Genomic DNA, 26,519 nt, shown 5'->3' with positions numbered 1-26,519 from the left:
GGGTCCTGCCAGGAAACAGACGGTGTGTTAAAGTGAGAAATTGATGAGTTCAGCAAAGTGACTATTTATATATTTGGACAGGATTTAAGGAAGTAAGAAAGGATGATGCAGCACTTCAGAGGGGAGTCTTTCCGACCTCGAGCTGAAGGAGAAGGAACAATTACTGGAATTCAGGGAGGAGAGCATCACCGAACAAGAGCTTCATTAGAGGATTGCAGCCAACACAGGGCCAGGCGGAGGGAGCCAGAGGGAGGCAGCTCTGCTCTCCCTCCTCCTGCCCTTCAGTTTCCAACCACCGCCTCCCATTGGCCAAACCCAACCAGAAGTCAGTCAGCAAGGGGCTACTGATGAAGCACATATAGCTCAGCCTCCAGGGACACAGAACAGGATAAAAGGCTGGGACAGTGGGTCTGGTGGGGCAAAGAGAAAGCTTGCATCTGCCAGGTGAAGCATTATAGTTCCCATCCTCCCCCCATCACCTTAGTTCTTGTGCATTTCCCATCAGTTTTCTTCCAAAGCATTTCAGATTTCACTGATTTGAATGGAATCTCTTCTTCTATTACCAATTTGGATCAGTAATTATTTATGTATGAGAAAACTATTGATTTTTACATATCATTTGCATAGCAGAGTGGTTTAATAAGGAGACATTTGGTTTTTACTGCCTGCGTGGGTATAACTTGCTATGTGACTTGAGGCAAATCCAATATTTCTTCTGTTATGAATTCCAGTATTTGTAAAAAATGGGTAATAAGATCTCTATTTTATATAGTTTTAGTATTTAATGAGATAATACATATAAAGTCATAACAGTGTCTGGCTCATAACAAACCCTCAATAAATGTCATTTATTACTGTATCTGGTTTTTGAGCCGCTCTATCGCACCATTGACTTTTCAGCCCAGTATATGTTAATCCTGATCATTATCCTCAGATGTCCCCATGCCACACTCTACATCATCCAAATTCTCTCCATGTGGACTAAGTAGATTAAAGAACTTTAAACATAACTACCATATTTTGGCGCTACCTACAAAATGTCCAATAATCAGTTAAGAAGGGAACAATTCTCTTGGGGCCCACACTGTGAGAAGCGAATGCAGCTGAACTTTTTTAAAGGAAAATGAATGAACCAACTGGTAGCTTTGCCAGTGCTTAAAAACCAGCATCCTCTCCAGCTGGGTCTAAGACAGGATAAGGTAAATTTAGATATGTCTGCAATATATCTATAGAACAGTGGTTCTCAATCTGAGGTGTTTTTGCCCCTTAGGGGATAGTTTGCAATGTCTAGAGACATCTGTGATTCTCACAACTGGAAGGGGGCAGTGCTATTGGCATCTAGTGGGTATAGAGCAAGGATGCTACCAAACATCCTACGGTGCAACAGAGAATTATCTGGTCAAAAACGTAAATAGTGCTGAGGGCGAGAAACCCTGCTATAAAAATGAAAGAAGTTTGGTCTATAGGGTTGTTTGGATTTAGACAAGACATTGCCCCAGTAGTGGTGGTAGAAATAAGAGGAACCCGGTGCTTTTGCAAAGCCCATATCTGGGGTGGCTTAAATAATCTCTCCTCTCCCCGCCCCCCGACCTGATCTTTGTAGTTGGAAACTCCAGGGCTGGCTGCCTGGAGTCTTTGTGACTCTACACTTCCTGCCACCCATCACTTCATCTCAGAAGACTCGAGATTAGGATCACTCCATACCATCAAGAAAGGTATTTTAAACATTGGAACACACATAGATAATTTAAGTAGGTAGATGTATGTGCTGTTATAAGGAAGTGGGGAGGAGAGGAGAGGGAACTGAAATCATATGCACAAAATTTTTTTTAGAATATAAATAAAAAATGTGGTAGTCTAAAATGTCAATTCTTCAAAGATAAAGTTAGACTTTCAGTAACGTTAGAAATGGTTTTCTGGAATATGTCTCCAGTCTACCTAACTTTGAGTAAGTAAATACTGTAAATAGATGTTTCAAGTGCATTTTAAAGCAATGATCGCAGCATGTCTTTAAGCTACAGTATTTTGCTGTCTTCGAAATGTAAAGTTTGATATCTTCTCTTTCTCTTAGTTGATGCTATTGGGTCCATCTCAAGCTGATCTTGGCACCTCTCATGCTCTGCTCTCTTCAACCAGACCTCTACATTCCATTCTGGAAGAAGACTAAAAATGGTAAGAACAGCTCAGAGAACCTTAAAAAGTGTTATCTGTAATCTTTGTGGAAACAACTGAAACCAGCTGGCAAGAGCAATGTTGAAGAATCTGTACTTAGGTTATTTGCTGGGGGAAAGTGCTTCCTGATATTTCATAATTGGCATTAATGAAGGGGGCATTTCACAATTTCAGATTAATCAATGCTTGTTCTGTCCAACTTCCTACAAGAATTAAATATGTGTTGTGGGGAGGAGCAGCAGATGTTTGAATTGGGGGCATGGTTTCTATGGATCTCATTTCTTCAGCTTACATTTTTGGCTTTAAAGCCATAACAAATCACTGAATTACTGAAGTTACTTTGTGCTTTTTCCAGCATATGGTATTGTCTGAATGACTGTGTGGATGAAAGTGTGTAGGCAGGCTCATAGCAATAAAATACGGGAAATCCCCGGGCTTGAGTGCTATCAAAGAAAACGAAATTTGGACAGTAGATAAAGATACTCTCAGGACTATTGCAATCGGTGGAAAGAGACCTCAGTATAGAAAGAGGCTCAATTCTGAATACAGCCAAAGACCAGTAAAGATTTCTGGCCAAGGAGTAGAGTGTGGGTCAGTGGATGGAAAATTACTAAGAGGAAACATCAAGGGTAAAAGGGATTCTGGCTAAACCGACCTGACAGGATTCTTGCTGAAGACAGGCCAGGGTGATCAGACCTCACCTGGGGATGGTGGGGGATGAGGAATTTGATCAGATATTGAGGGTGATCACATACCAAGAGGAGTGGATTATCAATAAAATGACTTAGCAGGATTTCTGCTTAAACTGGGCAATGCAAAGATGGACATGAAGCCCAAAGGCTGAAGCTTAGGGGTATAGTGGAGCCTGATTAAGTTGAATTAAGGAGAGTCTGTCAGCGCTGGCTCTTCCAGTCACTAGTTGAGGGGTCTTGTGCCTGTCATCAAAGTCCTCTGAAACTCAATTTCTCTGACTACAAAATAGGCATTAGAATCCCTCCCCAGTTGCCTTCCAGGGCCACTGTGAGGCTCAAATAATAGACTATTTTTCAAGTCATTTGCAAGTGGTATGATGCAAGTGTGAGTTATTAGGTATGCCAAAACTTACTCGGAAAAAGATGTCAATGGCCTTTTTCTGAAATTATTTTGTCACTTAAATCAGACACATTGTAGATCTGAATGTTGGCTCCTAGGCTCATTTTGTGTCAAAGTTCTAATGAAGCATTAACCATGGGGCTACTGTTACCAAGGAAACAACTGCTTATGGTTTCATTTCCTAGAAACCCAGATGTCTATTTTAATGCAAACCTATGCCCACATCTGTCTTTGCCCCTTGAGGGGTGGCATAATGGGAATGATAGTAATACAGAGAGCCCACATTTCTTGATCACTCAAGTATCATGCTGAGGGCTAGATACACATGATTCTATTTTGGCCTCAAAGTAGCCCTATGAGGTAGAAATAAAGAAACTGGGGCTTTGAGAGGTTAAGGAGCTTGGGTGGCTCTGAAAGCTGTGCTGAAGACTCTTCTGTTCTTCCTAGACCAAGCCCAGCACACACACAATAAAGGTGAGGCTGGATATGATGGCTTCCTACTCAAGTACAAAGGGGAAATAGTATATCTCTTCTAAGAAAAGACATGAAAATAATTTTCAATATAAGAATTTCAAAAGGCAAAAAAGCACAGGAAAAATATTCAACTGTATTGAGTCATATGTCAGATCCTTTGATCTAAAGATTACACTTTTAGGAACTCTTCTTAAAGAAGTGACCATGAGACTGGATAAAGAAAATGTGGTACACATACACCATGGAATACTATGCAGCCATAAAAAGGAATGAGATCCTGTCCTTTGCAGGGACATTGATGAAGCTGGAAACCATTATCCTCAGCAAACTAACACAGAAACAGAAAACCAAACATTGCATGTTCTCACTTATAAGTGGGAGCCGAACAATGAGAATACATGGACACAGGGAGGGGAGTAACACTCACTGAGGCCTGTTGGGGGAGGGTGGGGCAGGAGGGAGCATTAGGGAAAAAAGCTAATGCATGCTGGGCTTAATACCTAGGTGATGGGTTGATGGGTGCAGCAAATCACCATGGCACACGTTTACCTATGTAACAAACCAGCACATCCTGCACATGTACCCCAGAACTTAAAACAAACAAACAATAAAATAATTAAAAGAAAAAAAAAAAAAAAGAAGTGATCATGTGCATGGGAAACTATTTACCAAGATAGTCTGTGCAACCAGGCAAAAAAAAAAAATCTCATGTCCCATGTTGGGAAGGGGTGAATTAATTGTAGTACACTCATTAAATGGAATATTATGTAATCATCAAATCATGTTTTTTAAAATAATACTGAATGACCTAAGAAAGCACTCATGGTATAATGTTAAATGAAAAAAGCAAACTACAAATTGATAAGTGCCATGTATTCCTGATGTTTTTACTTACCTGCTAGACAAATACTAGATGCTTACTAAATGTTGGATAATCTGTGATGATGGTTTACATAAACACATGTGTTGCATATTCTAATTTCACTCAACATCCCTACTTTATAACCATTTTACAGTTAGCAAATCAGAGGTTCATGAGGCCAAGTGATTTATGAAAGTCAGAGAGCTCTTACATGACAGAACAAGGATTTAAAACCAAATTTTTGTACTGACAAAGCCTTGGATATTACTACAATGCTTCTCACCATATGAAATAGATGCAGGGATGGGAAATTACTATTAGAAGGGAACATCTCCCAAAATGTCAATAGTAGTTCAGCAAATTTAAAAGTAAAAACATTATTCTGCTCTTAACCTATAGGAAATTTCTTTATGGCTAAAAAAACAGTTATTAAGTAATCTATTTATTAAATTAATACAATCTGATTATTTAAAAATTTGGAATGCTGTACTAAAATTAAAAATCATAATTACAGATTAACCAGCCAGTACCTTTGCACTCCAAGAATAAATAATGTATATCCCCGAAACTCACCAAAGTTAGGGCTGGGGTTGGCAAACTATAGCCCATGGGCTATATCCTACCTGCTGTACAGCTCATGAGCTAAGATTGTTTTGTTTTTTAAATTGTTTTTAAAAGACTGAAAAATATCAAAGCAAAGTTACTATTTTGTGACATGTAAAAGTTATATTCAATTCAAGTTTCAGTGTTTACAAATAGCTTTATTGTTTGAATATTTGTTTACGTATTGTTGATAAGTGCTTTTGCACTACGATGGGAAACTATTCAAGGAGTTGAGTAGTGTGACAGAGACCCCGATGGCCTGCAAAGCTTAAACCATTTGCTAACTGGCCCTTTACAGAAAAAGTATGTCAGTCTGTGGCTTACAGAAAACAAGAGGATAAGGTATAAGGTCAAATAAGTTGGAGGGTCCTATGGTCTTTGGTGACTGTTGTGATACATAATAGCTGTTGAGTTCCTAATTTATGTAAGACAACTTTATATCCTTTTATTCTTTTAATTTGAAAACTAAGTCTGTTGGGCTAAAATGATAGGAAGCAAATGATAATTCTCTCCTTTTTTTAAAAAAAGCAAGTGGTTTACATCTTAGTACTTAAATGTTTTGGTGACATAATGAAACTGATATTCATGGCATTTGTACTTTACAGAGATTAAACTAAAATTTAAAATATTTCAAAATTCACAAATAGGGCATATTTGTTAATAAATCTATTTGGGAAATTCCTAGCAGAGGCTCTGTCTATAAAATGAATAGCATTTCAGCAACTTCTCTTATTCACAGTGCTTGGTTATTCTCTAGAGAGACATACACAACACATCTCTAGTTACCAAACAGTTCAGTGTGATATAAACATGGCAAAAAGTCAATGAATTTGAGGGCAAGGGTTTCCAGCAATCGCCCCCCCACTGCTTACTTCTTCCATGCCCTTTCTCAGTTTTCTTCAGCCAGGCAGCCATCCCCTCTGGTTTCTCCCAGACCCCGGCTGCAGGCTCCCAGCCATCACAGAAAGCCCCTCGCTCACACATTTTGGCTCAAGCTACTCTTTCTCTTAGAAATGCAGATCCCAACATTTCCTTTTAAACTCAGGCAACTTGGCTTTTTCCTGCCCTGTGATCTTGAAAGTTGCTTGGAGGAACAGCTGAGTGTATGGGGCTGTGGTCCTCTCAGGGCTGGCATGTTGTAGCCCAGGGGGTGCCCAGGGACCTTTCTGACTGGTTGGTTAGTTGGGTAAAAGAGTGAAGTCAGGAGAGCAGCAAATCCTTCTTAACTTACTATAAAAATGCAAGTGTTCCCCAGGCCTCAAATAGTCTCATCTGAAGATAAATTTCCTTTTTGCAAGAATTCTGCTGAAAATAATCCATCGTAGCCAGATAACAGCTATGCAAAGAATATATAATAGACTGTTAGGGGCATGTATGCCGATTCAATACAGAAAGGTGAGGGTTTCTTTTGCTGGGGTGTGGTGGGTGGGGGAATTCCTTATTGCAATCATACTCTACTTCTCCATCCAGAAAACTCTCCAACCCTCTTGGGGGACTCTCTATTTTCTACTCTTTCTCCCCCTTATGTACCTACCTAGACCATCTGCTCCCATATGTCCTGCCTGACTCCTGCTCCAGTTACCTATCACTGCATAAGAGATCACCTCAAAATGCAATGGTTTCAAACAACAACAATCATATACTGCTTTCTGTCATGGGTCCAGGAGTTGACTGGACTCACTAGGCAGCTCTCCCACAGGGTCTGTCTTGAGGTGGCAGTCAGGCGGTGACTGCGACTGGAGTCACCTGAAGACTCACTCTCCAGATCTGATGCCTGGGCTGGGAGACGCAACAGCTAGGTGCCGGAGCAGCTGCAGCTCCTCAGGTGTCTCTGTCTCCATGTGATCTCCCTGATATGGTGGTTGTTGTATAGCCAGGCGTCTTACAAGGGTGATGACTCAGGACTCCAAAGCAAGTGGGGGAGAGAAAGGGAGAGAGGGAGACACAGAGAGAGAGAGAGAGAGTGTGTGTGTGCCAGTACGCGCAAGGTGAAATCTGTATTGCCTGTGAACTACCCACCATGTCTTTGGTCCTCTTGACAGGAAACCTCCTAGAAATGTTTGCTGTCTCTAATCCCTCTCTTTACATTCTTCCAAGAACTTTGAAGTCATATTTTATTTAGCTACTCCTTCAAAACATATCTGGTGTTCGGCCAGTTCTTGCCCCCTCCAGCACTGCCACCTGGGACTTCTGCTTGAATGACTGTAATAGCCTCTCGACTAGTCTCCCTGCTTTCACCCTTGCCCCTCACTGTCTATTCTCAACACAGCAGCCAGCAGCATCCTTCTCAAATGTTAAGTCAGACCAACTGACTATCAGCTCAAAAATTTGCAATGCATCTGCATTCTACCCAGAGCAGAGACCACCTTCCATGGAATGGTAGAGAAAGCCCAACATGCTTGGGGACACTCCCTCTCTGACTTCATCTCCTATTGTTCTCCTACTCCCCCAGCTTCAGCAATATTGGCCTCGTTGCCATTTTTGTGAATATTCCAGCATGTTTTCACCTTGGGGCCTTTGCTCTAGGCTAATTCATCTGTCTGGAATGCATTTCCCCTAGATGTCTATATGGATGACTTTCTCCTTTCCTTGAGGTCTTTGTTTAGATATCAACTTCTTAATGATGCCTATCCAAGCCGCCCTATTTATCACCACATTCCTACTCCACATTCCTGATCCTTTTCACTCTGCCCTGTTTTCTTTTTCAGTAACACTTATCACTTGACATGCAATATCACTTCTGACGGTTATATATTGTTTTGCTTATTATTTAGAGAACATAAGCTACAGATGAGTGGAAATCTTTTCTATTTTGTCTGCTGATGTCCCAAACACCTAGAAGAGTACCTGGCATGTTGCAGACATCAATAAGTACTTGTTGAATTTTTCCTTTTTCACAATTTCCTTCTACATTGTTATGATGAGGTTTTACTTCCTCTGTAATTTGATTTTAAAAGTTTTAATTAAAAAATATATTCTTTATGTTAAAAAGTCAAAGAGTAGAGAAGGGTATAACATAAAAATAGAAGTCCCTGTGTCCCCAGGGAAGGTCCCTTCATACCACTGCCCAGAAGAAATTGCTGTTAAAGGTTTCTTGTGTATTCTTTCCTACTTTTCTCTCCAAATACAAATATATGCATATATATTTATAATAAAGGCATTATATGCTATATGTTATTTCAATGCTGCTTTTAAAATCCTCTTTAGTTTTTGTAACTTAATAGTAGATCATGCATAGCTTTTTATGTCAATACCCACAGCTCTACCACATTCTTTTTAAGGGACATTTGATATTTTACTATTGGTAACTTCCCATTTTTAACCATTCTCTCAAATCAATGGATTGTCATGTAATTCTTCCCATTCTTACTATTTCAGAGAGCTGAATCAAACTAATACAATAGTTTTATATAAAGACATATAAGGCCAGGCATAGTGGCTCTTGCCTGTAATCCCAGCACTTTGGGAGGCCGAGGCAAGCAGACCACCTGAAGTCAGGAGTTCGAGACCAGCCTGGCCAACATGGTGAAACCCTGTCTCTGCTAAAAATACAAAAATTAGCTGGGAGTGGTGGCGGGTGTCTGTAATCCCAGATATTCAGAAGGCTGAGGCAGGAGAATCACTTGAACCAGGTAGGCAGAGATTGCAGTGATCCAAGATCCGGCCAGTGTACTCCAGTCTGGGCAACAGAGTGAGACTCTGTCCAAAATAAATAAATAAATAAATAAATAAGACATATAATGCTTACTTTAAAGAAAAACAAAACATGTACTAGTTGTTTTTTTCCTCCCTCTGTGGAATTCTTAGAAGGTTTATGGTGGTTTGAAGCTTTGCGTGGACCATTTTGAAACAGTAGCAGCCTGAGGTTCCGGGGGTTATGAAGACTCCCAGCTGAGGACAGACCCTGGCAGATAAGTTTCAGGGGGCTCTACACCAACCATTAGAGCCATAGAATAAGCACAATAGAAAAGGACCATTAAGATCAGTTAGCTAAACTCCAGTGTTTGTAGATGAGAAAGTCAAGGTTCAGGATAATTCAGTTGGTAGCCCTGTAGCAGACAGAGAGACTGAAAACAAATCTGACTTTCAGTTCATATGGTGCTTACCCCGAAAATAAATAAACACGAGGAGAAATCAGACTAATCCCAGTCTTCTAACTTGTCGCAAGACACAAACCGCTTACCTTCACTTCCTCATTTTTGCCATCTAATAGTTCCCAGTTATACACATGTCCTTCTCACTCCTCTGATTGCAACCAGACATCTCTTGCAAGTTTACAAAGTTTTGAAGATAAAAATGCTATTTGGAAAGCGTGAAGTTAAAAACAGCTTGATAAATTTTTTTCCTGTTAGTAATCAGATCTCTACAACTATAAACATTATGGTAGGAATCTAATACAGATCTAAAATCAGTAAAATTCAATCTTGAATATGGTCTTCAGTCTTGCCATCAAAATAGTGCATCCAGGTGGATAGGTTTTGCCACCTTGAAGAGTTGTTTATTCAAACTTTTGTTTGAAGAGTGGGAAAGCAGTATCACCTTTAGGCTTGATTTAGCCCTTGCCCCACAATATATTGTTTTTTCTCACCATAGATTTCCCTGACAACAGAGAGAGAGTTCTGTGCTCAAGAGATACACACAACTTCTGATGATAGAGCAGCAGATGTATTTGGTTCCTAATTGAGCAGCAATGGTGTTTGACTCATCATGATTTCCCTACTTTATCTAGCACAGTACCTTGCACAGAGTAGATTCTCAATAATGTTTGTTGAATGACTGTGTGAGCATATAATTCATTATGGAGGTAAAGCTCAATGTGCCTTTAAATTTCTAAATTTACAAACTGCCCTAACGTAACATTGCTGGATGATATGGTTTGGCTGTGTCCCCACCCAAATCTCACCTTGAATTGTAGCTCCCATAATCCCCACATGTCATGGGAGGGACCTGGTGGGAGGTAATTGAATCATGGGGGCAGGTTTTTCCCATGCTGTTCTCATGATAGTGGATAAATCTCATGAGATCTGATGGTTTAATAAAGGGCAGTTCCCCTGCCCATGGTCTCTTGCCTGACGCCATGTAAGACGTACCTTTGCTCCTCCTTTACCTTCCACCATGATTGTGAGGCCTCCTCAGTCATGTGGAACTGTGAGTACATTACATCTCTTTTTCTTTATAAATTACCCAAACTCGGATATGTCTTTATTAGTAGCATGGGAACAGACTAATACAATGGACATTGGATGCAATTCATTAAGAAAAATCTTAAAAATATCTTTCTTTTTTCTCCCTCAAGTTGGTCCCACTCAAAACATAAATACGCCTTTTTTGGGCAGGGGAGACAGAGTCTTGCTCTGTCACCCAGGCTGGAGTGCAGTGGTGTGATCTCAGCTCACTGCAACCTCTGCCTCCCGAGTTCAAGCAATTCTCCTGCGTCAGCCTCCCGGGTAGCTGGGATTACAGGTGCACGCCACCATGCCCGGCTAATTTTGTATTTTTAGTAGAAATGGGGTTTCACAATGTTGGCCATGCTGGTCTCAAACTCCTGACCTCAGGTGATCCTCCTGCCTTGGCCTCCCAAAGTGCTGGGATTTCACGTGTGAGCCAGTGTGCCCAGCCACCATTTTTTAATACTTGCAAATTTTTCTTATAAAAACAAACCAATTTCTCTATCTCCCAAAACCCCTAAGTGGCACAAAATAGAAGCATTAGAGTACCAAGAATCCTTGAACTGAAAAGGAAATTAATCAAAATGCAGACACACATTATACCAAGTGCATTTGCTGTAACTGTGTGAGGCAACTTGAATAGAATTGGTCAACAATGAGTCTGAATCTTGGTTTGAAATTGCCTGTCTGATCTCTGCTTCCACATCAATAAAATGAGAATATTTGTATGGCCTTTCAACTTCAGTATGAGGGATCAATGATGTAATATAAACAAGTCTGCCTTAGAACCTGGCACACGATAAGTAATAAAAGGCAGCCATTATTTTAAAAAACACACAAATCATGGTCTGATGGCTGTTCAATATAAATTCTATATTTTCCATTTTAACTAAAGAGATGATATATTGAGAAAATAGAAACACCTGTGTGTATAAAATCACCCATTCCCATTTTTATAATAATTAGTTTGCTAATTGAGCATCCAAATTTACCCAGTGTATTTGCATGTGTAATTAGCTATGATTCATTACCAAAGTCAGGCCTATATCATGGTACACTATGCTATTTTACAAATCAAATTACTAAAAGATGCGTGTCTTTAGGCAATCATTACAAAGAAAAAAAAAACCCCAAAGCAAAATAAAATAAGATAGATTACTTGTATCAGATGGAAAAACAGACTTGGCTTGTTGCTGAACCCTTAAATCTCAAAATAACGATAGTTGAAGCTAAGGTTCCAGCTTAAGTCTGAAGCAGGTCCTTTCCAATGGCTTGAAAGGAGAAATTTCTACACTGAAGGAAATTTCCATTGGAATAAAGGAATATTTCACACTTTTAAGTCATCTTCTCTAGATGATCTTTTAGGTATACTTTCTCTTTAAATAAATCTAGAAATGCTTTGTTCATTTGTTTAGAATTAACTCCGTTCACAAGTTTAACACAGCCTAAGGGTTGGTCTAAACCAGAGGTTTGCCAGCTATGACCTGTGGGCTAAATCTGTCCCATCACCTGGTTTTTTTTTCAACCTGTGAGCTAAGAATGGGTTTTACTACTCTAATAAATAGTGAGTTCATTTTTTTCCCTCACCTGCTTGATCAGAGCCCAACTTTCTCATTGCAGTTAATCTTCCTTCTGGCATGGATCTTGGAATGCAAACTTGCTGGTATCTCCGAGTTCCAGATTTCCTGTGCAGCCAGTGTGGAGAGCCAAAAGATGTTTTGTTTGGCATAAAGCATTCCAAGGGTCAGTGAGCTTGGGCTCAACTATTGAGCATAGGACAAGGGCAGCCCCATCCTGACTGTGTCTCTTCCTACAAGAGACAAATGAGCTCTGTGCTTTCACTGGGGTTTCAGGTTCAAAGGGACAGAGCGTCTGAGAAAAAGGATTATGAAAGAGTCCATCTGCAGCTCCACTTTCCGTGCCCTTCCAATGATACCATCCTCGTTTCTTCTGTGGGATGCTCCCCACTTCAATCCTTCCTTCAGAGGCCCCAAACCCTCCTGGTCTCTCCTTGTCACCTAGTGAAAATCTGATCTTCAGGGAAAAAGCCTTACTATTTATACTAGTATAATGTGAGTCTTCTATGGGATTTTAAGAAAGTTCAAAGCCTTGGTTTACTCAGCAAATATTTAGCTTGCACTCACTATGTGGCGGGCATCCTAATGATGGAGTATATGTAAAGATAAACAAGGCTTCTGGACCTCAAAGTGTTCTCCATCTATAGGGACAATGACTGAGTTGACATCTCGAGAAGTAGAATAGCAGAGTGGCTAAGAGTGCCAGCTCTGTCTCAATCACCTAGGTCTCACCTCAGCATTCATTTCACTTTCCTCATTGTAAATGAGCATATCTCTTAGAATTGGGATAAGCATTAAATAATATAGACTTGGAATGAATTTGCTTAGAATTAATTCCATGCACAAGTTTATCACAGCCTAAGGTTTGGTCTAGACCAGGGGTCTGCCAAGTATGACCCATGGGCTAAATCTGTTCCACTACCTGTCGTTGTTGTTGTTGTTGTTGTTTAATGACCTGTGAGCTAAGAACAGGTTTTACTATTCTAATTAGTTACATTCTAAATGGTTATTTAAGTACCTCTATAATATCCTCAATTTTGCCTAAAATATTTACCATCTGGCCCTTTACAGAATAAGTTTGCTGACTTATTGGTCTGGACCAATGCTATCTAATAAAACTTCTTGCAATGATGAAAATGTTCTCTATCTGTACCCTTGAATACAGCAGCCACTAGCCTAATGTGGCTTTTTGAGCCTTTGAAATATAGTTAGTGTGACTAAGAGATTGAATTTTAATTAATTTAAATTTAAGGATCCACATGTGACTATGACATTAGAGTAGTTCTAGACAGTCTGAAGTCTAAAGACTCTATGCTTTGGCAGTGCTCCCCTCTCTCAATTGAATCAACTACCCTGAGGCTGCATGAGTCAAGGGGAAGGCCACACTCTTCAATCAAATTTTTTGCCCTGGACTGGCTTTCACTGTCTACTAGAAAATGCTTAATGGGAAGTGCTTAGAAAATGCCCATGGGCACACACTTAATTCATCTAAGTTGCTACTTTGTCTGTATCCATTAAATCTGCTTTATTTTGGGGTAAACTACAGTAGAAGTTGGCTTTTTCCACCCTGCAAAGCCTTAAAATTCAGGATATCTTACTCAACTTAAAGTGTAGAGTTGCAGCCAGGGCAAAACTGTATTTCCTTCTAGCCGTGCTTGCGGACTGGCTAACTTCAGTCCTATTTCATTTCTTTTGTAAGACTGCTAAAAACAGTAAGAAGCCACCAACACACATCATCATTATGAATATTGCCAAATCATTTCCCCTAAGAGTAAAGTCACAGTTGGCATGTGTTCTGCCCTCCAAGATAGCATAGGTGACAGTTTTATCAGATACCTTGCAATGGCATAACATGGGCCACCCAGCTTTCCAGCCTCTGATATCTGAGTCTTGCTAATAACCTGATGACATCCGCATCCCATATTTTAGGTTCACTCATGGACAGTAACTTATTTCCAAATTCTATACTGGTTAAAATTAGGTTTGCATTTGTGCAATAGAAAATCCAATTGACATTGGCTTAGCATAACAATATTTTTATTTCTCATAAACTCTTGGCAGTCAGCAGTTTCAAGCCATTATTTCTGCTCTGCTCTCTGAGGTCATATAAGGAAGGATCTGGATGCTCTGGGTCATCTACCTGGTTGCTGTACCATCCCTAGCTCATTTTTCTCATGTGCATTGCCCAAGATGGCTGGCTACAACATCCATATTACAAGAAGCCAGGTCGAAGTAGACAGGAGAAAGGGGAACAGCCCCACCATTTAAGGACATGTCCCAGAAATTGTACACCTCACTTCCACCCAAATTTCATTGGGTGTCACTTAGTCATATAGCCACACTTACCTGCAAGTGTGTCTGGGAGATATAATTATTTTTCAGAGTGATATATGCCCAACTACAAATGGAGGTTCTGTCATTATGAGATGAGAGAAAGGCAGAAAACATGTTGAGATATGTGTAGCAATCTTTGGACTCTATGGAGAGAAAAAAGAATTGAGAGTATCAAAATTCAGGCTCAAAATCAAAATTAAGGACCAAAAAATATCAATAACTATCACCTGGAATAAGAACAACATACAGTTCAGCTACACATATACAAGTGGCAGCATCTTGTCTGGAAGGAACTAATGGTCTTTCTGCATTGTATTTTAGACGTGTATTTTTTTTTTCTCCCTTCCACAGGATTTTGAGCTCCTTAAGGGCAGAGACTTTGCATCTCCTGTTCCTAGTAGGTATCCAATATGTATCTGTCAAATGGAAGAATGAATATGAGTCAGTAGAATTCTAACATGTATTATAAACTTTTTTTCACAAGATAGTTGGAACAATTACTAGCTAAGGAATTGTTGGGGCACTGTCTGGTCCAGATCCACTGGCTAGGTCCTTAGTGTGTCCCATATTGTTGTTTCTGTGTCCATCATTCTTTTGCAGGGAATCTTCTACTGGGCACAGAACCTGCCTCAGGGGGGCATATGGGTAATGAACTACCAAGAGAGGACTAGAACCCAGTCCTTCCAACCCTCCATCCAGAGTGCTTTTCACAACCTCACATGTAATAAGTGCAGTAGGGGTGAGAGGAGGGAGTGATTACTTCTGTCTGGTTTGATCCCAGAAGGTTTTTTGAAGAAAGTGTTTTTGAATGAGACATTATAAAAACAGAGCTTCTTAAACCTTTTCCCCCAAGAAATCCCTGGGCAGATAGAAGAGACAGAAATCTGACCTGTGCTTGGTCTAGGGGTATAGACTGAAGGAAACTACTCCAAGGAGAATTTTTTTTCATTTTTCTTTACTTCACGATTCATTTATGCAGGCATTCATTCTTTCATTCATGTATCTAACAAACATAACAAAGTCCTAATTAAGTGCCAGGCATTGTTTTACATGAGACCACAAAAGGCTCTACCCTCTTGCAGCTTACATTCTTGTACAGAATATACATCATACGAATAAGCAACATAAATCATCAAGATAATTTCTGACTGCGGTAAGGGCTATGACTGAAATCAAACAGGGTAGTCAATTACAGAGTGCATATACCTCTCTGTGCCTCAGTTGACTCATCTGTAAAATGGAGATAATAATAGAGGTCTAGGCTAGGTGCGGTGGCTCATGCCTGTAATCCCAGCACTTTGGGAGGCCGAGGTGGGTGGTTCAGTTGAGGTCAGGTGTTCCAGACCAGCCTAACCAACATGGTGAAACCCCGTCTCTACTAAAAATACAAAAATTAGCCAGACGTGGTGGCACGTACCTGCAATCCCAGCTACTTGGGAGGCTGAGACAGGAGAATCGCTTGAACTCGGGAGGTGGAGGTTGCAATGAACCATGATCATGCCATTGCACTCCAGCCTGGGCAATAAGAGTGAAACTCAGTCTCTAATAATAATAATAATAATAATAATAATAATGATAATAGTCTATAATTCCAAAACTCTAAACCAAAAGCTTTGTCCTAACTCAGTTGATTGCAAACATAATATGATCTGAATGCATTTGAGGGTAGATCTTGACCTGAACTGAATTTTTTCTTTATTCTTTTTAACAAAGAATAAATAACTGAGTTTTTTTTTTAAAATAATTCCACTTAGAGTGGACAATCTTATGTGTCACTGCGGAAATTTTGTGTGTTTCATTATGGAATGCTGCCCCAGGACTCAATAGGTATTACATAATCTAGGGTACATGTAGCATATTACCTTCTAAAATTTGAAAAATTCTGAATTCCAAAACACATGTAGCACTAAAGTTTTTGGATAAGAGATTGAAGACCTGTGGTATCCATTACTGTGAGGATTAAATGAATTAATATATGGAAAACACTTAAAATGATGCCTAGCATATGGTAAGTGCTACCTAAGTTAACTACTATTACTATTATTATCACTATTCTTACATGGGAAGGTATTTAGATAAGTTGGTCAGGGAAAGCCTCTCTGAGGATGTGTCACTTGAATAGGCAACTAAGGGGTGGTAATGACCGGGCTGTGGGAAAAGGAGGAGAAAGATGATTTCAGGAAGAGGAAACAGCAAGTGCCAAGACTGTGGTGGTTACAAGGCTGGCTTGAATGCAGAACAGAAAACAGACCAGATGGCTGATATGTGGTAAAGGAGGGGAAGGATGACTCAAGGTCAGAGAGGTAGGCTGAAGTCAGAACACCCTTGATATAAGCAGTGGTAAAGACTTTGGATTTCATTTAAAGTGTAATAGGAAGACATTGTAGTAGATCTGATTCAGGTTTATAAAGAACACTCTGATGCTGTTTGATGAATGAATTGTAGAGGAGAAGGGGGAGCAGGGAGAACAATTTGGAGTCTAGCATAGTGGTCCAGATGAGACCTAATGACTAATTGGAGTTGGGAGGTGGTAATAGTCAAAGAGAAAAGTGGACAGGTGCGAGAAAAAAGTTTAGAAATAAGTGGTGGTGGGGGGGAAGGTTTTCTGATTAATTTGCATTCTAATTTATAATATGTCAGTGTGTAGAGACTAAAAATTTCACAGTCATTATCTCAGGTGTGTTAAGGCCAGTGGTGTGCTGGACCCTACTTGAAATTGGCCATGGAGGGAATATTTACCACTATAGAAACTGACAAATGCTACAAATCAAGACAACAAATCAGGGAAAGCTGATTGTTAAACATTTATCATCACACCACTGGTGAAGGTGACTTTATTTTTCTACAACTAAACTTCCTTCATTTTACAGCCTCCATTTTCCCTGATCACGAAAACACTTAAACTAGGCACAACCTGGGAAATGTGGTATGAGGACTGTTGTTTCAATCACTTCATGTTTTCAACTCAACTCAGTGATCCTCCCACTTCTTCCCAGGGTCTCATTTAGGTACATGAGAATGGGATGGGAAGAGGGACCTGGTTCATGATTGTCACTTATCCATGTTGGCCCCCTCTGAAGTACAACTCCCCTCTCTGCTTTACAGTATCACTCTGGGCAGCATTACCAATTGCCTCCTAATAGTGGGATCTATGAACCCATTATGTCTTTGGACAAAAGCATAGCAGGGGTTGGGTCCAGGGCCTGGGATCCTATAACTATACAAATATTATTATCAGGGACTATAAAATCCTATTATGAGGGACGATAGCCATCCCCCTATCTTGACTCAACCACTCCTCCCTGAGTAGTGAACATTTTTCCTAAATCTCTGAGAAAGACTGGTGCTCTAGAAAGATGTACCATATTTATTTAAGGGCTTCCTGTACCCACTGGCATATTGCCATATATTCTGAGCTATCTGAGTGCTCCTTTTGAGAAACATAGCCTTAAAGGATAATTAGAATTCTGGTGGGTGAAAATGGTAGGGAAGAGGACTTCAAACAGAGGGACTTGCAAGTCAGGGAACTTGGGTGTATCGACTAGTGAGGCTAGTAGAGGAGTTCAATCAGGTAAGCCAGACAAGTAGACAGGGGACAAATTATGGAAGACTTTGGATGCCATGATAAAAAGCTTCAGCTCATACTGTAAAAAATAAAATAAAATAAAATAAGAAGTTCGGGTGCAGTGCCTCATGACTGTAATTTCAGCACTTTGGGAGGCTGAGGTGGGAGGATCGCTTGAGCCTGGGAAACAATTTCAAGGAGCTCAGAGCAAGAAACTGATTGATTAAGGTTTGGGAAGCTTGATAGATAGGGTGGACTGGGAAAGTGAGAGAGGAGGCTTTGGAGTAGACCAAGGGTAGAGGGATCTCAGTTGATATTATGTCAGCTAAAACCGCACACCAAGGAGGACGTTAAGAACAATGAAGGAGGTCAACTGGACTCTCAATGGTTTTAATGATGGGGAGGAAAAGATAGGGTGGTGAGAAGAAGAAAAGACAATTTTGTACGTCTAACTCCAACAAACTTTAGACATGAAAAAGCCCTTCTGAGCCATCTTGCATTGGAGAAAAAAAAATTGCTTATTTACCTCCAATTAGAGGAATTAAAGGAAGTAGGCTTTTTTTGTTTTTCTTTTGAGACAGAGTCTTGCTCTGTCACCCTGGCTGGGGTACAGTGGTATGATCACGGCTCACTGCAACCTCAAACTCTTGGGCTTAAGAGGTCCTCCCAACTCAGCCTCCCGAGTAGCTGAACTACAGGTATGTGCCACCATGCCCAGCTAATTTTTTTTTTTTTTTTTTTCTGTAGAGAGAGGGTCTCACGCTTTGTTGCCCAGGCTAGTCTTGAACTCTGGCTTCAAGCGATCCACCTGCCTTGTCCTCCCAAAGCGTTGGTATTAGAGGCATGAGCCACCACATCTGGTGGAAGTAGGCATTTGGTTTCTTAGATATCAACATGATTGGTTGATTCAGTCACTTGGGAAGATAAAAGCATTAACTGAGCTAGATCCCTATGGTAGAGACACAGGCTGGACCACTCCATGTGTAAGTACTAAACTAAAACCAGTGTTCTGGAGTAGACGTTGCTAGAAATCCTGAAACTTGAGAGCAAGTCCACGGTTAAAGTATTCTGTAAGGCAGAGTCAGTTGAAGGTAATAAGGTGATTATTAAAGTTCTTCTGCACTTCCCATATTCCCTTTTAGGGCCTTTCTCCCTAGGGTCCCAGTGTCTGTCATGCTAAACCTGGATGCACAAGAACCACCTTTATGGGTAGGTTCCCATATGTCGCAGTTTGCCTGACAGACTTGGTTTATGCCTATAGTCTTGGTGTAATTATTAACAGCCCCACTTCACTCTTGTAAGTATACTAATGGATCAATTATATGGTTCCTCTGATTATGCATCACCCAGTCAGTGCCCTGACTCTATTACTGTCTCCTCTCCAAATTTATGTAATGTAAACTCAATGTGTAGGGAAAATGCTCATCCTAAAATCCCCTTGGAGGGGATAATTTGCAAGATTATTTCCAAAAACAATCCAAGATGAGAGCCAGATTATAGAATGTCAGTGCCAGAATGGCATGAATCTATGTTTTATAATCAAATGCCACTTACTAGTTGGGTAACCTTGGGCCAATCAGTTAATATTGCTGAGTGATGTCTTCATTTGTAAAATGGGAATCTTAGAATATTCTGAGACTCAAATATTTTGAAAGACTCAAGTAATGTGTACCCGGGCAGATTTAGCGGGTCAACATCAATTGCACTGAAGTCTTCATGTGTTATTTTTCCTGGGTGTATCCGTATTCTAACATTTCTTCACCTTCCAAATTTCAGACTTTGGCAGTGAATCGATGGCTCTGTCATTTTAGTGTTCCATGTAACAACGAATAGGAAAATGCTGCTTCTACCATCTTGAAAGCTATTTTGCTAAAAAGCTAAGATGCTAAAAGCTAAATATGTAACTAAATAATTGCAAATCTCAGTAATTGACAAATACAGTCATGGGGTTGGGGCTACTGTTTAGACAGTTGGAAACAAGGCCTGAATTATTTGTTTTTAAAATGTTGCAAAAGAGAGGCAGCAAATGGGAAATTTTAATTCTGATTCTTCGTATGTTTTAGAGCAATGATTTGTTCTTTCTTATACTTTCAGATGTTTCCAGTGTGGACACTGAAGAGACAAATTCTTATCCTTTTTAACATAATCCTAATTTCCAAACTCCTTGGGGCTAGATGGTTTCCTAAAACTCTGCCCTGTGATGTCACTCTGGATGTTTCAAAGAACCATGTGATCGTGGACTGCACAGACAAGCATTTGACAGAAATTCCTGGAGGTATTCCCACCAACACTACGAACCTCACCCTCACCATAAACCACATACCAGACATCTCCCCAGCGTCCTTTCACAGACTGGTCCATCTGGTAGAGATCGATTTCAGATGCAACTGTGTACCTATTCGATTGGGGTCAAAAAGCAACATGTGCCCCAGGAGGCTGCAGATTAAACCCAGAAGCTTTAGTGGACTCACTTATTTAAAATCCCTTTACCTGGATGGAAACCAGCTTCTAGAGATACCGCAGGGCCTTCCACCCAGCTTACAGCTTCTCAGCCTTGAGGCCAACAACATCTTTTCCATCAGAAAAGAGAATCTAACAGAACTGGCCAACATAGAAATACTCTACCTGGGCCAAAACTGTTATTATCGAAATCCTTGTTATGTTTCATATTCAATAGAAAAAGATGCCTTCCTAAACTTGACAAAGTTAAAAGTGCTCTCCCTGAAAGATAACAATGTCACAACCGTCCCTACTGTATTGCCATCTACTTTAACAGAACTATATCTCTACAACAACATGATTGCAGAAATCCAAGAAGATGATTTTAATAACCTCAACCAATTACAAATTCTTGACCTAAGTGGAAATTGCCCTCGTTGTTATAATGCCCCATTTCCTTGTACGCCATGTAAAAATAATTCTCCCCTACAGATCCCTGTAAATGCTTTTGATGCGCTGACAGAATTAAAAGTTTTACGTCTACACAGTAACTCTCTTCAGCATGTGCCCCCAAGATGGTTTAAGAACATCAACAATCTCCAGGAACTAGATCTGTCCCAAAACTTCTTGGCCAAAGAAATTGGGGATGCCAAATTTCTGCATTTTCTCCCCAACCTCATCCAATTGGATCTGTCTTTCAATTTTGAACTTCAGGTCTATCGTGCATCTATGAATCTATCACAAGCATTTTCTTCACTGAAAAGCCTGAAAATTCTGCGGATCAGAGGATATGTCTTCAAAGAGCTGAAAAGCTTTAACCTCTCTCCATTACATAATCTTCAAAATCTTGAAGTTCTTGATCTTGGTACTAACTTTATAAAAATTGCTAACCTCAGCATGTTTAAACAATTTAAAAGATTGAAAGTCATAGATCTTTCAGTGAATAAAATATCACCTTCAGGAGATTCAAGTGAAGTTGGCTTCTGCTCAAATGCCAGAACTTCTGTAGAAAGTTATGAACCCCAGGTCCTGGAACAATTATATTATTTCAGATATGATAAGTATGCAAGGAGTTGCAGGTTCAAAAACAAAGAGGCTTCTTTCACGTCTGTTAATGAAAGCTGCTACAAGTATGGGCAGACCTTGGATCTAAGTAAAAATAGTATATTTTTTATCAAGTCCTCTGATTTTCAGCATCTTTCTTTCCTCAAATGCCTGAATTTGTCAGGAAATCTCATTAGCCAAACTCTTAATGGCAGTGAATTCCAACCTTTAGCAGAGCTGAGATATTTGGACTTCTCCAACAACCGGCTTGATTTACTCCATTCAACAGCATTTGAAGAGCTTCGCAAATTGGAAGTTCTGGATATAAGCAGTAATAGCCATTATTTTCAATCAGAAGGAATTACTCATATGCTAAACTTTACCAAGAACCTAAAGGTTCTGCAGAAACTGATGATGAACGACAATGACATCTCTTCCTCAACCAGCAGGACCATGGAGAGTGAGTCTCTTAGAACTCTGGAATTCAGAGGAAATCACTTAGATGTTTTATGGAGAGATGGTGATAACAGATACTTACAATTATTCAAGAATCTGCTAAAATTAGAGGAATTAGACATCTCTAAAAATTCCCTAAGTTTCTTGCCTTCTGGAGTTTTTGATGGTATGCCTCCAAATCTAAAGAATCTCTCTTTGGCCAAAAATGGGCTCAAATCTTTCATTTGGGAAAAACTCCGTTATCTAAAGAACCTTGAAACTTTGGACCTCAGCCACAACCAACTGACGACTGTCCCTGCGAGATTATCCAACTGTTCCAGAAGCCTCAAGAATCTGATTCTTAAGAATAATCAAATCAGGAGTCTGACGAAGTATTTTCTACAAGATGCCTTCCAGTTGCGATATCTGGATCTCAGCTCAAATAAAATCCAGATGATCCAAAAGACCAGCTTCCCAGAAAATGTCCTCAACAATCTGAAGATGTTGCTTTTGCATCATAATCGGTTTTTGTGCACCTGTGATGCTGTGTGGTTTGTCTGGTGGGTTAACCATACGGAGGTGACTATTCCTTACCTGGCCACAGACGTGACTTGCGTGGGGCCAGGAGCACACAAGGGCCAGAGTGTGATCTCCCTGGATCTGTATACCTGTGAGTTAGATCTGACTAACCTGATTCTGTTCTCACTTTCCATATCTGTATCTCTCTTTCTCATGGTGATGATGACAGCAAGTCACCTCTATTTCTGGGATGTGTGGTATATTTACCATTTCTGTAAGGCCAAGATAAAGGGATATCAGCGTCTAATATCACCAGACTGTTGCTATGATGCTTTCATTGTGTATGACACTAAAGACCCAGCTGTGACAGAGTGGGTTTTGGCTGAGCTGGTGGCCAAACTGGAAGACCCAAGAGAGAAACATTTTAATTTATGTCTCGAGGAAAGGGACTGGTTACCAGGGCAGCCAGTTCTGGAAAACCTTTCCCAGAGCATACAGCTTAGCAAAAAGACAGTGTTTGTGATGACAGACAAGTATGCAAAGACCGAAAATTTTAAGATAGCATTTTACTTGTCCCATCAGAGGCTCATGGATGAAAAAGTTGATGTGATTATCTTGATATTTCTTGAGAAGCCCTTTCAGAAGTCCAAGTTCCTCCAGCTCCGGAAAAGACTCTGTGGGAGTTCTGTCCTTGAGTGGCCAACAAACCCGCAGGCTCACCCATACTTCTGGCAGTGTCTAAAGAACGCCCTGGCCACAGACAATGACGTGGCCTATAGTCAGGTGTTCAAGGAAACGGTCTAGCCCTTCTTTGCAAAACACGACTGCCTAGCTTACCAAGGAGATGCCTGGTGGTTTAAATTGTTTTCATGTATGTCACACCAAAAGCGTGTTTTGAAATTCTTCAAGAAATGAGATTGCCCATATTTCGGGGGAGTCACCAACATCTGTCACAGGAGTTGGAAAGATGGAATTTATATAATGCATTGAGTCTTCTTTCCTATGTCTCTGTGTCTCTATTTGCACTTGAGTCTCTCCCCTCAGCTCTTGTATAAAATACTGTTGGGAAAGGAGTGCCAAGTAAAAAACACAGGGCTCTGATGCTCCTGTAATTGTGATGATTAAATATACACACAATCATGACATTGAGAAGAACTGCATTTCTACCCTTAAAAAGTACTGGTATATACAGAAATAGGGTTAAAAAAAAGCTCAAGCTCTGTCTATATGAGACCAAAATGTACTAGAGTTAGTTTAGTGAAATAAAAACCCAGTCAACTGGCTGGGCACGGTGGCTCATGCTTGTAATCCCAGCACTTTGGGAGGCCGAGGCGGGTGGATCACGAGATCAGGAGTTCAAGACCAGTCTGGCCAACACGGTGAAACCCTGTCTCTACTAAAAATACAAAAATTAGCTGGGCGTGGTGGCAGGTGCCTATAATCCCAGCTACTTGGGAGGCTGAGGCAGGAGAATTGCTTGAACCTGGGAGGCGGAGGTGGCAGTGAGCCAAGATTGTGCCACTGCACTCCAGCCTGGGCGACAGAGCTAGACTCTGTCTCAAAAAACAAACAAACAAACAAAACCCAGTCAACTTCTTAACCAATTGCTTCTGTGTCATCCAGGGCCCCGTTCTGTGCAGATCGAGTGTGGGCACCACACAGGTGGTTGCTGCTTCAGTGCTTCCTGCTCTTTTCCCTTGGGCCTGCTCCTGGCTTCCATAGGGAAACAGTGAGAAAGAAAGACACATCCTTACCATAAACGGATATGGTCCACCTACAAATGGAAAAATATTTAAATGATCTGCCTTTATACAAAGTGATATTCTCTACCTTTGATAATTTACCTGCTTAAATGTTTTTATCTGCACTGCAAAGTACTGTATCCAAAGTAAAATTTCCTCATCCAATATCTTTCAAACTGTTTTGTTAACTAATGCCATATATTTGTAAATACCTGCACGCTTGATACAGCAATGTTAGATGGTTTTGACGGTAAGCCCTAAAGGAGGACTCCGAGAGTGTGTATTTATCTATACTTTTATCGGAGATGACAATTATTTGAATGCCAATTATATGGATTCCTTTCATTTTTTGCTGGGGGATGGAAGAAGAAACCAAAGTTTATAGACCTTCACATTGAGAAAGCTTCAGTTTTGAACTTCAACTATCAGATTCAAAAACAACAGAAAACAACAGAAAGAACCAAGACATTCTTAAGACGCATGTACTTTCAACTGGGTATAAATTCATGAGTTCAAAGATTGAAACCTGACCAATTTGCTTTATTTCATGGAAGAAGTGATCTACAATGGTGTTTGTGCCATTTGGAAAACAGCGTGCATGTGTTCAAGCCTTTGATTGAAGACATCATATTTTCCTCATATGTGGCAGTGCCAAAGGCTTTACTTTACCTGTGAGTACACACTAAATGAATTATTTCCAAAGGACATTTAATCAGTAAGGGTCACAAATTCCCAAATTAATCTCTGGAATAAATAGAGAGGTAATTGAATTGCTGGAGTCAACTGTTTCACAACTTCTGTAAGCTTTATTGTGTTTCATAGTTTCTGTTCTTCTTCCGTGAGAACAAGGATAATGGCATTAAAAAATCAGCTTTTTGCCATTATAAATTGTCTTCTATTGAAACACATAAATACATAAAATCACTTGAAGACAACTTAAACACTTTCTGAAATGGATCAAGAGGAAGGGAAAATGAAAATAATGCAACTCAGAAACCACAGAGTATTTTGATATGAGGTTAAGTACGGTGGTTTGTTATAGGAAAATAACAGCACACTAACAGATGGTTTTTATCGGAATTCTTTGGTAATCTTGACATGTCATACTTTTAACTTTCTGAGGGCCCTCAGTGCAGCTTTGTAGGACTGGAGCTGTTCATAGATGGTCCCCACAAAGCTCTGAATGTGGGGCTTCTCTGCTGACTGGCCTCTGGTTGGCTCCACCCCAGAAGGGACTCTCAGATTTTCCATGAATTCTGCTTCCACCATCAAGTGTTGGTTCAAGCCCCTTTCAACCTTGACTTGGCCAGGGAGTGTCCTTTCTCTTCAGATAGATACTACACCTTAGCAAGACTTGGTATTTTTAGAATCCAAGCCAAGAGAGGCACTTGGCAGGGCAAATGTTATGGATGAGAAAAAGGCAAAACACGTGTCTGCAGTTTGTAGAGGAGAGAGGATGAGTCTGATTGTAGTCCCGACCCTGAGTCAGGATCTCTCGGCCCCATTTGCAGGTCTACTTCCAGCTCCATCTGTCTGGACACTCTTTTAGGTCCAGATCATCTCTTACATGTGACCAAGGAATATAGAGTATGCAAGGGGATGTGGCGACCTGAGAGTGTGGGTAACTTGTGCCCATCTCCAAGGAAGCTGTGATGGGGATAGCAAGGACACACACTCTTCTTATTTATAATGCCTTTCCACCTCCCATAAGATATGCTTTTTATTTACTTCCTGCTTCTCATCCTAACTCGGGTGAACAAGAGGACCAGGTTGTACATCCTGCTAGTTATTTATGGCCCAATTTTAACATGGGGGTGGAGTTGAGGTTGGAATTGTTCCTCCGCCTCTGCTGCACATGCTCAGTAAGCAGGAACACTATTCATGGGAAAGGCTTAGTCACAGATAGTGGGAGCACATCCCTCCTTGGAGCTTCGGGTCGCTGTGCTCTAGAAGCAGTTAGTTATAGCACATGCTGCTCCTGGCATCTACTGGAAGGTGAAGCCCTTGACCCTAAGAAACACTGGGAATGATTTGTACCCTCCAAAGTCCAATAGCTATGTGGGAGGGAAACGATCAAAGAACGTGATTGAGGGGACTCAAACAGAGATGTGCTTCAGACAACACCAAGACAAAGATTAATCCATTTCACCAAGTTAACAATATACTGAAGGCGAACAAGAGAACGACCCACCTGCCAACCAACGCTATGAAGAAGGAGGGTTAAAAAGAAAATAAGTCCCAGACTCATAAGATGGTGTGGAAAGGGCCCTGGTGACATAGGGGCCACCCACGCCAGTGAGAATGAAATCACAATAGGGCAGTTTCACACTGTTTCAGGTTTTTTTTTTTTCTTCTTCTTCTTTCCCTCCTTTCTTCTTTTGCCTCCCCCTCCCTCTCAGTTTCCTTTTTGGCTCTAGACACCCACGGCAAGTGTCAAGCTATGTACAAGAATGAAAAGAAGACAGCCGTTGTTGCAGGTGGATGCTTCTGTTT

The 26,519-nt window shown here is 40.5% G+C and overlaps 1 protein-coding gene across 1 annotated transcript; it reads left to right on the top strand.

Annotated features, from left to right (window-relative positions):
• The first annotated feature begins 1,587 nt into the window (after positions 1 to 1,587).
• TLR7 (toll-like receptor 7) lies at positions 1,588 to 24,811 on the top strand. Its single transcript, XM_011994858.1, has 3 exons — positions 1,588 to 1,715; positions 2,072 to 2,172; positions 19,942 to 24,811. Exons 2-3 carry the CDS (start codon positions 2,170 to 2,172, stop codon positions 23,086 to 23,088), a joined length of 3,150 nt encoding a protein of 1,049 aa, XP_011850248.1. The 5' UTR covers positions 1,588 to 1,715; positions 2,072 to 2,169; the 3' UTR covers positions 23,089 to 24,811.
• Positions 24,812 to 26,519: the final 1,708 nt, after the last annotated feature.

The sequence above is a fragment of the Mandrillus leucophaeus genome, unplaced genomic scaffold, assembly GCF_000951045.1.
Source record: "Mandrillus leucophaeus isolate KB7577 unplaced genomic scaffold, Mleu.le_1.0 Scaffold462, whole genome shotgun sequence".
NCBI lineage: Eukaryota > Metazoa > Chordata > Mammalia > Primates > Cercopithecidae > Mandrillus > Mandrillus leucophaeus.
Note: the sequence above shows the minus strand (reverse complement) of the source record. Positions and strands in the feature narration are given on the sequence as shown.